This window comes from Mycosarcoma maydis, chromosome 1 (genome assembly GCF_000328475.2).
Source record: "Mycosarcoma maydis chromosome 1, whole genome shotgun sequence".
NCBI classification, from domain to species: domain Eukaryota; kingdom Fungi; phylum Basidiomycota; class Ustilaginomycetes; order Ustilaginales; genus Mycosarcoma; species Mycosarcoma maydis.
Window position 1 is genome coordinate 334,130 of NC_026478.1, and position 13,255 is coordinate 347,384.

The 13,255-nt window shown below is 53.8% G+C and overlaps 5 protein-coding genes across 5 annotated transcripts; 2 read left to right on the forward strand and 3 right to left on the reverse strand.

Moving 5' to 3' along the window:
* Positions 1 to 886: 886 nt before the first annotated feature.
* UMAG_00133 (uncharacterized protein) lies at positions 887 to 3,617 on the reverse strand (the record flags this gene model as incomplete). Its single annotated transcript, XM_011387787.1, has 5 exons — positions 887 to 975; positions 1,268 to 2,342; positions 2,463 to 2,924; positions 3,049 to 3,085; positions 3,130 to 3,617. The coding sequence occupies 5 exons, from the start codon at positions 3,615 to 3,617 to the stop codon at positions 887 to 889; spliced, it is 2,151 nt and encodes a 716-aa protein (XP_011386089.1).
* A 644-nt stretch (positions 3,618 to 4,261) lies between these two features.
* UMAG_10031 (uncharacterized protein) lies at positions 4,262 to 6,598 on the reverse strand (the record flags this gene model as incomplete). The annotated part of the gene is made up of 1 exon (XM_011388318.1): positions 4,262 to 6,598. One exon carries the CDS (start codon positions 6,596 to 6,598, stop codon positions 4,262 to 4,264), a length of 2,337 nt encoding a protein of 778 aa, XP_011386620.1.
* A 994-nt stretch (positions 6,599 to 7,592) lies between these two features.
* On the forward strand, positions 7,593 to 8,465 carry UMAG_10032 (uncharacterized protein; the record flags this gene model as incomplete). Its single annotated transcript, XM_011388319.1, has 2 exons — positions 7,593 to 7,998; positions 8,080 to 8,465. The coding sequence occupies 2 exons, from the start codon at positions 7,593 to 7,595 to the stop codon at positions 8,463 to 8,465; spliced, it is 792 nt and encodes a 263-aa protein (XP_011386621.1).
* Positions 8,466 to 8,509: 44 nt separating this feature from the next.
* Positions 8,510 to 10,672, reverse strand: UMAG_00136 (uncharacterized protein; the record flags this gene model as incomplete). The annotated part of the gene is made up of 1 exon (XM_011387788.1): positions 8,510 to 10,672. One exon carries the CDS (start codon positions 10,670 to 10,672, stop codon positions 8,510 to 8,512), a length of 2,163 nt encoding a protein of 720 aa, XP_011386090.1.
* Positions 10,673 to 11,111: 439 nt separating this feature from the next.
* Positions 11,112 to 13,172, forward strand: UMAG_00137 (uncharacterized protein; the record flags this gene model as incomplete). Its single annotated transcript, XM_011387789.1, has 1 exon — positions 11,112 to 13,172. The coding sequence occupies one exon, from the start codon at positions 11,112 to 11,114 to the stop codon at positions 13,170 to 13,172; it is 2,061 nt and encodes a 686-aa protein (XP_011386091.1).
* Positions 13,173 to 13,255: the final 83 nt, after the last annotated feature.

Sequence of the window (13,255 nt, forward strand, 5' to 3'; positions counted from 1 at the left end):
ACGATTGGAAACAAACGTGAATCAAGTCGGTGAAAACAAACTAATGTAGTCTTTTCATTGTACGAGCGCAAACACTTTTTCGAGAAGACTCTTTCTCCTTTTCTGTTGGATTGTCCGAGAGGCCAGCAGAGATCCTACTTTGGAGGGTGCGAAGAATTGAGTTGGTGGATGAGCACTTTACCCGGTCGATCGAGGCCTGGTTTGAAGCCGTTCATGTACATGAACACCGACTGTTTCAACCAAATCGCACGCGGCACGATCAAGGGCTCTAGCTGTCAGCCATTACAATTTCTCGTAACAAGCAGGGTCAAGCGAGCCTTCAGACTTACCATCAACGAACGAGGTCGTGTTTCTGTATAGTCGACGACAAGGATCGGGGGTCAAAGTGTGTGTAAGCGGAGGGTGCTAATCAGTAAAACGTGATACAATGAATTCCAAAGCTGAACAGTCCCGAGTCTCGGGAACCCATACATCTGCGTAGAACCATCCATCACCGTTTGTGATTCATGATTAGTGATTGCCGCGGCGAGCTAGGCGTCAAATTCTAACCTTGACGAACAGCCGAGTCGCCCAGCCACAGAAGAGAGAAATAGAAAGAAGGAAAAAAGGGGGGAAATGCCCTCACGAATTTGTGCGGTTCCTGGCTGGACTGCTGGACGGTACAGTACCTGACTGTCTGCACCTTTTCGAAGTTCCTGATCTGCAGCGCGTTGGAGCCGAGAACCCATCTGCACATCAGAAATAGTTTTTTGAAATTGTCCCCGCCTCCGACACTCCCTCAACCAGCATGCATCAAAGCGTAGCCGCGTGGTTTCACGTCTCAGAATCTCCCCACGACCCAAACTTCTGCTTTAAGCGAGATCCCTCCGTAGCTGCATGGCAAACTTCATGTCCCAAATGCGGACTTTCGGACCAGCCATGCTTGCTTGCTCTTGAGTAATGTTTCTGCCTCCTCAGCCCCGAGGCCATGACATACTGTACGTCGTGACGTTTGATTTCCGTCGCCCTTCACCAAAGATTGCTGCTGAGACTTGCCGATCACCTTGGTCTAGTGCTTCGACGTTCGAAAACCACGCAGGCAATGCAGCAATCAAACTCCTTCACCCGACACCCGAGTGAGCAGTCACCAATCAACTTGATCATGTCCTTCCAGATAGCCGCCCTGCCCCGCAAGTTTCGCCGCGGTATACTTTACGATAAGCGCCCGCAAACGGACTCTGTACGCCACACGTTGAACATACACGCCACGTCAATAATGTCCACTTACTCTTGTCTTTTAGCCGCTCGGCCACTTGCTCCAGCTGCTCGTGCACGCGTTGCACGTCTTGGTCCGCATCGATCATCTTGAGGTACCGTATGTCAGTGATGAAGCCCTTATCGAACATCGAATTGTCGCGTGACGTAGTATTGAGGCTTGTCTGCCCATGTCGTGAACCGACCATGTCGCGCGCTTCTGGCCCTACTTCAGCCATGTCTTGCTTGCCTTCTTTCCGGAGGTTTTGGTGGCTGTCTCTACCTCTGTCGGAGTCGGAGACCTGTGGTCGCTGCAATTTGTTTTCAGGATGGCCCACTTTAGACGCCACCTTGGCTGGTTCCTGTTCGGCCTTGACTCGGATCTCGAGAGCTTTATGCTTGTTTCCGCCTTGATCAACATCACGTACCACCGACGACACCATCGTTTCGGATGACGGAACATTCCCACGCTTCTTCAGCCCCCTGACACCAGTCGGAAAAGGCATTACACCTCGTTTCAATAGTGTTGGGGATGCGACGTGATCGAGCCCGTCGTGAGATGCGATATGCAGTAAGTTCGCGGTCTGACTTGTTCCCAAAAGACAAGCCGATGAAGCATCTCTGAAGGATCTTTGACTGTCGACCTTGTATCCCGGCGTGTCCTCCTGCTCACGACAGCGTTGACGTGACAACCCCATCTGCTTATAAGTAGCTGTCGAAAACACCTCGATTGTTTGTCTTGGCTCTACCGTCGACCGAAAGATCCTAGGCAACAAGAAAGGGTAGTCGGAAAAGTCCGTGTGCTTGCTCCCCGTCAACGTCAACAGCCATCCTCTACCCGACACCTTTCTTGCATCCAAGCAGATCCTCTTCAACTTTTCAAAATGCTCCTCCCACACGGTAAACGACTCGGAATTCAAGACGTAGATGGGTTTGGCGATTCGACCTTTGACCTCGTCTTCTTCCTTGGCTGGATCGCGTACTGGCTCGACCCAGGGGTCTAAAACCGTCGCAATCGCGAACGGATTTTCCCGGCGCATCACCTCGATCACCGTGGCACCGCCAGACGAATGTCCGCAAAGCGTCACAAAATCGAGGTCCAACTTGCCCTTTCAATCTTCCAGTGGCCGTTGCGCTCTTAACAAGCTGTTTGCCGGCAGCCTTTGATTTTAACTTGAAGCTGCGTGCCTGGCCAACTTGGTTGCCAAGTTACGCGTGGATCGCTGGACGATATCATATCCACGACCCTCATTGATCTCGTTGAGCACGTAGAACGTCTCCTCGATTTCGGCGTGTCGCATCTCGATCTGATCTCGACGCAAATGAACCTCTCGCTCCGAAGGATTCTCTGCAAACGAATGTAACCCAATCTTTTCGAATGTCAAATACGGTACAGAAGCCTTCAGTCTTCCAGAAGATTGGTGTCCGACCATGTGGGGCATGTGCCATCCGCCCTTTTCTGCCTTGTTGGGCGCCTCTTGGCCTCGCAAGATGCTGCTAACACCGGAACCATCTCGATGCTCGATCTCGGCTACGATGATACCTTTGCTGGCGAGTTCACCGCAATACTGAGAGTAGCTGAGACGGTTGCCAGTCAGTCCGTGAGAGAAAATGATCATGGGTAATTGTGGCGGTCGCTTGCCGAAATTGCCTGTATCGGCTCGATCGGTATCGTCTCGTTGAGGATGTGCCTGTCGACGAAGCTCTTCAGGGCGCGCTAGCGGCGGTCCGACTCGGGCTGGTAGTCGGGCTTTGATCAGTGTCAAGACAGCAGGGCTTGCAGGGAGTGCGAAAATGCCGTACTGGCCGACGTACTGAAGCAAAGCGTTCACTCCAGCATGCACCGAACGTCCTAGCCACGCAGCACGTGGGTAGCGCTTCACCTCATCTTCTTACATCGGCAAGGCTGGATAGTATATAGTGAACAGTACCGTTTCCAAATGCAGAGTGCATGTCTTTGAGCCCGTGGACCACGGCGACCATTCAGATCGGGCGTCTTCCGAATCGTCATCCCCCTGACCGCAGTCGTCGCCACATGGCTCTTGGTTGCTGTCACAGTACACACAGTTCGACGTGTAAGCTGTTGAAGATCGAGTGCTAGTACCGCTGGTGTCAGTTCCAGATTCAGCGTTGTTCTGACTGCGTCGTTGCTGCACTTGCGTGTCGCGATCTTGTTGCTTTGCCGCGCATTTCTTGATTTGTGTATGACGGTTCTCCTTGGCCTCTTGATCCTGCTTTCTGGCCCAATTTCGTGCTTTTTTAGCCGGCTTGTTGAGAACACCTGGATCAACAACATTGTTGCAGAAACTGCGCGGCGTTCGCACCGGTATCTCGAGATCGAGCACTCCCACCTTGAATGGTCCACTGTAGGGAGGCAATCCCATCTTGACGTTGCTAGCGAACAGCACACCTTGCTATTCAGAGCCGAAATTATCCTATGATCGCTGAGAAAAATCCACTTTGAGCACTGTTCTCCAAGATGATGATACTGCTCGACTGTAAGGTGTACATGGATCGGAAGAAAGATTCGAGCTCATGTTGGGTCAGTCGGCATCCAGCCGCTCGGAACAATTGCTCCGCGGCAAAGCGAGCATGACGTGCAAAGTTGGCTTACAGGGTTCAGTGTTGCTGGCTTACATGCATCGCGAATGCTTTCCAGTCCCCCAATCAAGCCACATAATGAAAGCTGTTGACATCTTCAACGCATCACACAGCGCGCGAAGGAAGAAACAAGCAACAGTAACATGTAGTGTGATGTCACACGTCATGGATTCGCCCACGTGGCTATGTCAAGATGCTTCCTCATCTAACAGCTACTTTCATTTTCCACGTTCTATCATGTAGGTTCCACGTTCGTGGTTCGTGCACCACTCGTGACGACTCGTGGCCCTTTTCACGTTCGTGCTCTCCCACGCGTGTCTCTGGACTACGTCCGCAAGGCGAAAAGCAGCTTGTCTGGTAAGGCGTCTTGTTAAATCGATATGCACAGTACAGAATTACATGCTTGGAAGCATTACAGCGTCGAACTTTACTCGAGGTTGGAAGCCACGGATTCGGTAGCCCTTCCGTTGCCAAAGATCCAGTTCCACAGACCGGTCGACTGGGGCTTCTGATCTCCCTCGATCTTTCGCGCACCGCTGTGCAGCTTGTCGCCGGCATAATCGAGACCCTCAGCGGCTTTGGCTCGGAGCGACTCGTATCCGCTGTCAGCCTTGTCCCTGAGGTTGTAGAGGCTCGAGTTGGCTTCGTCCTTGAGGTTCCTGTAACCCTGCTGAGACTGGTCGCGCAAGTGCCTGTATTCGCTTTCGGCGGCATTGCGAGCTTCGTGTGCCTTGGCTTCGAGTTCGGACTTCCAATCCTTACCCGTCTGCTTGATGTCCTTGAAATCGCCCTTGAGGTGGTCATTCTGGATGAGTTGGCCGCGAGCTTCGCCGGCACGAACCTCAGCGTTGTACTGCGCAGCGAGAATCTTTTGTTGAGCATTGTGCTCCAGCTGGTCACGGTAACCTTGAACAGAGCTGCGTGCGTCATCTGCAGCATCTTCGGCTTTGCTCTTCAAGTTGAACCAGCCCTTCTGAGCTTCGTCCTTGGCGTTTTCGTACTTGTCCTCAGCTGCAGATTTGGTCGAGAACCACGAACTCTTGGCCTGTTCCTCCGCCTCGGCAGCCTTGTCCTTGGCTGCGAACCAACCCTGCTTCGCCTTGTCAGCGGCCTCGTCGGCCTTCTGCTCAGCCGCAGATTTGGTCGAGAACCACGAGCTCTTGGCCTGCTCGCCAGCCTCAGCTGCTGTGTCCTTGGCTGCGAACCAACCCTGCTTCGCCTTGTCAGCGGCCTCGTCGGCCTTCTGCTCAGCCGCAGACTTGGTCGAGAACCACGAGCTCTTGGCCTGCTCGCCAGCCTCAGCTGCTGTGTCCTTGGCTGCGAACCAACCCTGCTTCGCCTTGTCAGCGGCCTCGTCGGCCTTCTGCTCAGCCGCAGATTTGGTCGAGAACCACGAGCTCTTGGCCTGCTCGCCAGCCTCAGCTGCTGTGTCCTTGGCTGCGGACCAACCCTGCTTCGCCTTGTCAGCGGCCTCGTCGGCCTTCTGCTCAGCCGCAGATTTGGTCGAGAACCACGAGCTCTTGGCCTGCTCGCCAGCCTCAGCTGCTGTGTCCTTGGCTGCGGACCAACCCTGCTTCGCCTTGTCAGCGGCCTCGTCGGCCTTCTGCTCAGCCGCAGATTTGGTCGAGAACCACGCACTCTTGGCCTGCTCGCCAGCCTCAGCTGCTGTGTCCTTGGCTGCGAACCAACCCTGCTTCGCCTTGTCAGCGGCCTCGTCGGCCTTCTGCTCAGCCGCAGATTTGGTCGAGAACCACGAACTCTTGGCCTGTTCCTCCGCCTCGGCAGCCTTGTCCTTGGCTGCGAACCAACCCTGCTTCGCCTTGTCAGCGGCCTCGTCGGCCTTCTGCTCAGCCGCAGACTTGGTCGAGAACCACGAGCTCTTGGCCTGTTCCTCCGCCTCGGCAGCCTTGTCCTTGGCTGCGAACCAACCCTGCTTCGCCTTGTCAGCGGCCTCGTCGGCCTTCTGCTCAGCCGCAGACTTGGTCGAGAACCACGAGCTCTTGGCCTGCTCGCCAGCCTCAGCTGCTGTGTCCTTGGCTGCGAACCAGCCTTTCTTGGCCTGGTCGGCTGCTTCGTCAGCCTTTTGCTGAGTAGCGTCTTTGGCAGAGTACAAGGTCGATTTGGCCTGGTCTCCAGCCTGCTCAGCCTTATCCCTAGCTGCGAACCAGCCCTTCTTGACTTCGGCCTCGGCTTCGCTTGCCTTTTGCTCGACCGTGTTCTTGGCCGAGAACCAGCCAGACTTGACATCGTGCTTCACGTTTTCAGCCTTGTTGGCGGCAGTGTCGACAGCATCTTGAGCTGTACCTCTGGCGGATCGGTAGGTGTCCTTGACCTCATCCTTTACGTCTCGGTACTTGTTCTCGATCCCGTGCTTGGCATCCTGGAGCTTGTGTTCAGCATAACCGATCTTGTCGTTGACGTTGCGGCGGAGCTGCTCGATCTCCTTGGAGACGGTTCCGTAAGGTACACTGCCGGGGAGCTGGTTGGCTTCGTTGTGCTTGAGATCGACACCAGGACGCGCGATGGGACCAGAGATGCCTCGAGCGGCAGAGGAGCCGAGAGGGGGTCTTTCGTGAAGCTCGGTGGTGGCGCCGGGGTGAGGCTTGAGATCTGGAAGCGAATTTGTGCCGGGAGGACCAGCGACATACGTGCCGTTGGTGTCCTTGGCATACTGCTGCAGCAAGGGATCGAAGACGTAGTAACCAATGCCGACACCTACGGCCGAAGCACCGAGAAGCGGCAGGACTCGTTGTCGGAAAGCCATCTTTTAGCAAGTTCGTATTGAGTTGCTCGTGTTGAAGAGATTGTAGGTCTGGGAGCGGGAGTACGATGGGATGTTGCACAGGATGTGACTGCGCTTCGACTCAGAGACGATGGTCGTCGTGGAGCAAGAAGAAAGGGCAGAGGCACGCAAGGACTGGAAATGGCTTGTAGACACGGTAACGAGAGACTTAAGAGACTGTTGCTATTTCCGATCCTTCCTCCATAGCACAGCTTACACGGAGAGAACGATGCGAACAGAGAAGACACTACAGAGCACACGTCGGACTTGAGGCGTGGGAATGCGATCTATGCAAGCGGAATCATCTTGACGTACAGGCCGTTTGGCTGCTTTGACGCCACGACAAGCAAAGCGCGCTCACTCGCTCATTCCAACAGCGTTCCACACTGACGTATGTCACAAAGCATGAGGCCTCGCACATGTCGCTGCGTGAAATCGCGTCCGAACACTGAACCCCATTCACGACTGGGCCCTGACTTGAAAATAGCAGCCTTTGCAAGTCCGAGTTCGTGAGTTTGGCCCGAGCGACGCCATCCGAATTGAGAATGCCGAGCTATTGGCAGCGGCAGCGGGAGTGAGTGCATCCGTCATTTACGATTCTCACACTTTCAACCAAAGACTAGATACAGACTATAACTTAAGTTAGTTACTTACAGCTCACAACTGTGAAACTGTGACACAACACCACAGACAGGCCGCCAGAACTGTAATAGTTATGGCGCTACAGCACGCAGCTTTGTGAGTGACGAGAGAAAAAATCCACAACGGGCGGCCCCATTCCTCCACCTTTGGAGATGACGCCAAGTTGCATCAGTTTGTCGGAGAATTCGCAACAGGTCACGTGTCTTTCTCGCACGGATGCAAGATTCGTGACTAGTTAGATGAAACACTGTGACTCGTGACTGGCAACATAGACTTGACTGAAGCTTAGATGACTATGCTCTCTGACCCGTGACTGCACCTCGTCTTGGGCACGATGAAGATCAATCGCAATACAGTCCTGGTAGGGTGCAACGTGGCATTAGTACCCTACCGCAAGCAGCATGTGCCTCGCTATCACGAATGGATGAAGGATCCGCTCATCCAGGAGCAGACCGCCTCCGAGCCGCTCTCGCTCGAGGAAGAATACGAGATGCAGCAGTCATGGGCGGTCGACGAGGACAAGCTTACATTCATCATCCTTGCACTTCCCCAAGAGCATCATGACGCGTCAGATGTTGATACCATCGTTTCCCGGGGCAAGATGGTGGGTGATGTCAACATTTTTTTCAATCAAAGGCATGAAGAAGAAGAGCAAGATCAAGGGGACCAGACGCGAGAGAAACAGTGTGGCTCGACGCACAGTGTCGTGTTCGACGCAGAGTGCGAGATAATGATTGCAGGTGAGCTCACATTGTATCGGGCTTTGCGCCCGTTCATGACTCAAAAGCTGACGCCTGACTATCATGTTGCCCCTTCATCAGAACACAGTCACCGGCGCAAAGGGATAGCACGTCAAGCGTTACAAATGATGTTCTCGTTTGTCACATCACAACCCACCCCCAAAGCTCGTTCTCTCACAGAATTATCTCACGCCAGATCTGTGGACGTTAGCAGCGTAGATTCAGCTGCTGCGTCGTCCGTCAATAAACAGCACTGCACACTGCCGATTCCCTCCGATTGGCTCACCTGCAAGATTTCTCTGAGCAACAATGCCTCTATCAAGCTGTTCGAGTCGCTCGGCTTCGCCCGTCACACCATCAGCGAAGTTTGGCAAGAAGTCGAGATGCGCTTTTCCAGCACCGATGCGGCGCTTCGGCAGCAATGTGACAAAGCCATTCGCCAAATTCTCTTCTGGCAAGATGGCTGAACAAGGACACGGGTAATGATGTAAAAGTGATCGGTCTAGAGATGCTAGTGTACATGAGTCCATGCAGTTTGATGTGTGATGGCTGAGAGCTCTTCTGTTGTAAGATCCAAGCCATGCTGTGCTCGAAGATGACGTCGCAGATCGTAGATGCGTTTGAAGCGATGCTCACACGTAGCGGTGACGCTGCTAGTTCCCAAAAGCTGGGTATCAGACGTGGCTGGGGCTGTGTCGACAGCATCAGTCATAAACAGTTCAGGATCGATCATCTGTTTATCCAGCGCCGAGCAAATTTTTGACCAAGGACACCCAAAGATGCGATTCCGGGTTGTGCGCCGTTTCTTAGGAGCAGGTTCACTGGCATCAACCGACAAACGTTGGGGAGACGCAGCCTCGTGAGGGCCGTTGTGGGAGGCCGAATAGCCTCGGCCGGTCAGGAGGTCAAGCAACCTTGGCTTGATCGCAGAAGAAGTAGAATTCGTTCCGTGCACAGACACTGCCTCTTTGTATATCCCCTGGTCGTCTTCGGATGTTGTTGTCGTTGAAGATGTTTCCGACCCGCTGTCCTGGTGCGAATCGTCTTCGGCTTCATCAGAGTCCTTCCCCTCCATCTGCTCGGGCTGTTCAGAGAGGGAGAACCTGAGTCTGCTACCACTATTGGCTCCCTCCTCCGGCGATAGATGCAGCCCGGTGCAGACTCTGCGATGGCGCGATGCAAGATGCTTGTGCGCAAACCTGCGGCCGCAATTGGAACATTCAAAAGGTCTCTCACCAAGATGTGCGCTTCGAATGTGAATAGACAAGGTGGATTTGCGAGTATACACCTTGCTGCATCCGTTCCACGTGCACGCAAAGGCGGAAGGCAATGCTCGCACACTTGTGATTGAGGTCGCGATGCTTCTCAGACGAGCGGACCCTGTCTTTCCTGAGGATGACGAAACGACGCTGAGAGCGGGAGAGCTGAGGTCGCGGAACACACCGCCCCGTCGAGGTCGTGATGAATGAAGCTGAGCCGCTTTGCGAACGAGCTCTTCCTCTGTGAGTGGCGCAGATTGGACGAGCGTCGAGCTCAAACTTTCATCCCACGTCAGCAAGCGCTTTCCTTGCTGCGGCAATGTCTGCCCGTCTGTCTCGTGATGCGATGGGCATCCAATCTGAGTTGAGCTTCCCATATGTTGGCCTGATACGTGTGGCTGAGCATGATGCTCCTCCTCTTGTTCCGACATGGATGCATAGCTGTCGTCCGACATTTCTGCGCGTAGTCGATTGCGTTCAGACTCATGGCTGCCCTCGAGGAGTTTTGCTTCCATCTCGAGTCGGAGTTTTCGTTCTTCGTGCCTACGATAGTGGGCTCTGAGATTGTCCTGGCGCTGAAACTGCTTCCCACACTCCGGCCAGGGGCATATCGGTGGGTGAGCTTGTTTCATATGCGCTTGCAGAGCGGACCAGGTGGGAAAAGTGTAAATGAAAGGTCCTGAACCTTGGCTATCGCCCTGTTGAGGCTGCGAGTGATCCATGGAGCAGGTGTATCGTCCGTCTTCGTGAGTACGAGAGTGTGTCTTGCGTTTCGAGTTCGCCGCAAAACGTTTGTTACAACCAGGAAAATGACACGCGAACGGCAGCGCCTGTGTGTCTGAGATTTGCATTTTCTCTTGGCCTTGCTCGATAGAAACGTCGACGCCTTGACATATCGGAGCAGAAGGTCCACTGTGATGTTCGCGGATGTGCTGACGGAGGTGTTTGCGTTTGTGAAACGACATTTCGCAGCCATCCTCGGTGCAGACGTAGTCATGAGCACATGACTCGATCGCGTCGGAAAAATGATCGTCGTGGCAGGCTCGTACGTGGTTCTTGAGCTGACTCGAGGTCCAGAACTTGAGTGTGCAGCCTTCATACTGACATGCAAACGGCTTTTCTGACGCATCTCGATGGCGACGTTGGTGTGCTTTTAGGTGCTCGTTCCTCATGTAACTGGCACCGCACCCTGGATGGTCGCACACGAATGGGCGCTCGCCTGTGTGACTTCGGATATGCTGAGCAAGCTTGGATGGTTTTGTGTAGCCCTTGCTGCATCCTTCATAAGGACAGACATATGATGGACCACCTTCTGGTCGGTTGCTAGGGCCAGGTTCCGTTACCCTGATAGGGGACGATGCAAGGGAATCCGGATCCGGATGCGGAAGACGATCGCCCTGTTCAGCCGTGATCATGTCGAGCGATGCCGAGAGCCTGGACGCCTCATACCTTTAAGCTGCCTCTGACGACTTCTTCTGCCGAAGCAGGGCTTCTGATTGTCGCAAATGTGGATGGACGGATGGTGGTTTGAAGAAAGAGGTGAGGATGGCAAAGCCTGCAAGAAGAAATTGGACGCTTCGCTGTTGACCAAAATTACAAAAAAAATCAAAATCAAAATCCTGAGCGTGGAGAGGCGCCAAGTCTGTTTCTTAATGTGAATTTTACGTGCAGCTGGACCCTGAAAGTGTCATCAAAGTCAGCCAGATGATGCCTTGGACCAGGCCTTCCTTCGCCTTGAACAGACCGCGTTTCTTTTCCCTTTCCACCATCAACCATGACGTCTCTCACGTGAATCCTGGATAAGACCGGAATGCTGAAGTGCGGCGTTGCTGTCTTACTAGGACCATATTAGTCATGTCCAGAGCACGGCGCGGAACAGAGGCAAGCATCCCCATCGCGTCGGAACCTATCGTTCTACCACAACTCACGTTCGATCGTCGTAACAGCAAGATCAATCAGCTTCAGGCTTTGCGTCAGACTTTGAATCAAGCCGCAGGGCCGTCGACGATTGATTATGAAGTTGAGCAGATCCGCGATGCGATCCAAGCTAAAACTTTGGACGAGCACTTTTCCACTGCCGTGCGGGAACGGTGGCAGACGTGGTCGCGCAATGCGAACCCGTTCCGCTCCGACTTAGCCTCGTCGGCTGCTTCCGAGCTCAGGTCGGCCGAGGAGGTAGTGTCAAATTCCTCTAGCCCGTCAGAGGACTCGACGACGGAAGAGCCGGACGAGCAAGTGGCAGACGACTTACCAAACAAGAAGAAGCGCAAACGGGTCGTCCGTGCCAAGTCCACCAATAATCAAAACAACAAATCCGAGGCCGACTTTGTAGAGACATGGGATTCGATCCGATCAGAGCGAGAAGCGCTTCTGGGAGAAATGGACGCAGCGCTCCCAAGTGCTTTTCGGTTCTCAGAGAGACAGCTCAAGGTGTACGCTCACCGGCTCAAGTCGAAATACATCAACTCGCTCGATCGACCGTTTCAAGTAAGAGACGTACACAGGTTGCTCCATCAAACAAAGTTACCTGATTCTCCGTCGGACAGCAAAGCCTCTCAATCTGGGCTTTTCGCGTCGTTCGATGCCACGAGCACCCAAAGACAGCCCTGCGTGCTAACCATTTCCTTCTTCAGTAGTAGCATCGATGGGACAAAAGAAGATTTCGTCGCCCAAAAGGATGCTGACCCATACGTACCGGCAGATGATATGCATGGAGATAACACGAGGGATGACTATGTCAAACGCATTTGCGGCGATGGACTGGGAGGAATGAAGCGCGCACAAACTGTGGAACTGCTTTCCACACAAACCTTGTCGGATCTGCAATCTTCGCTCTGCTGCTGGTCCGATCAGCAGCCAGAACGTTATGGATGGCACGAGCGACTGCAACGGCACTTACACTCCAAGAACGACAAAGCAGGTGCACAAGCCAGCCGTGGCAGTGACGACGCGCAAGAATTTCACGACGTGCGCCATGCACGCTTCACGGGTAGGTGTAGGCAGACGGACGCAGCTCTGATCATCGAGAACAAGCTGTACACAAAGGGCACTCGACATGGCGATGCACCATACGAATCTGACTACGCTATGCTACTGGAACAGTGGAAAGAAGCCACAGGCCACGCAGACGTCCAGGTTGGTTGGACTTCAAACGGTGGCGATCTCAGTCTGCGCCTCGATCGGCTTGAATTCATACGCACAGGTCAGCCGTATTGGCTGCTGCATCAGGGCGATTGTGTTCATTGTTTTGTCTTCGAGCAAGTTCGAGCGCTACGCCCGGGTGAAGAGATGGCGCTTCGCAAACGTCCTCCCGCTGAGACCAACGTTGAGAACGCTTCAGTCCGAACTACGTTTGTCCCCTTTCCTCGTATTACGTGGCTCTCCACTCCAACCATGCTTCGGTTTGCTGCTGATCACAACCACAATTACGGTCTCGGTCATCATATTTTGCGATGGGAAGGCATGCTCGATCTTCCTCAAGCCTCCCAAAGCGTAACAGACAAGGCGGCAGGGGAGACAGGCTCGAGCCAAGGCGAGAATGACCATCAAAATCGATGGCAGATTGCCAATCTCAGGACTAGGCGTAAGGACGAAGGAATGCTCCGAAAAAAGCAGGGCAAATGTCTAGCGTGTTTGCTGCGAAAAGCACAAGTTGGCATTTTAGGGGGAGAATCGGTTCGCCTGCCTCTCGCGGCGATCAAGCCGGAAATGCAAGACAGCACACAAGACGAGCCAGCTGTCAATGGTTTGGATGATCACCTTACGTCAATTTGCACATCATGCGCTGCCCTCCTAGGTCTTCCGACAAGATCACCATCTACGGAAACGGCAGCTGAGACTTGTGTCGAGCTCGACTGGGAGCGGATCGCTACAATGGATTCTCATTCGGGATGGACCATTTTTCCCCTGTATTGAAGCGCGGCTGCAAGGTAGGTGGTACGCACGCATCACACTGAATGTCACAATCAGCGTGCGCTTTAGGATGCGCTTTAGGAACT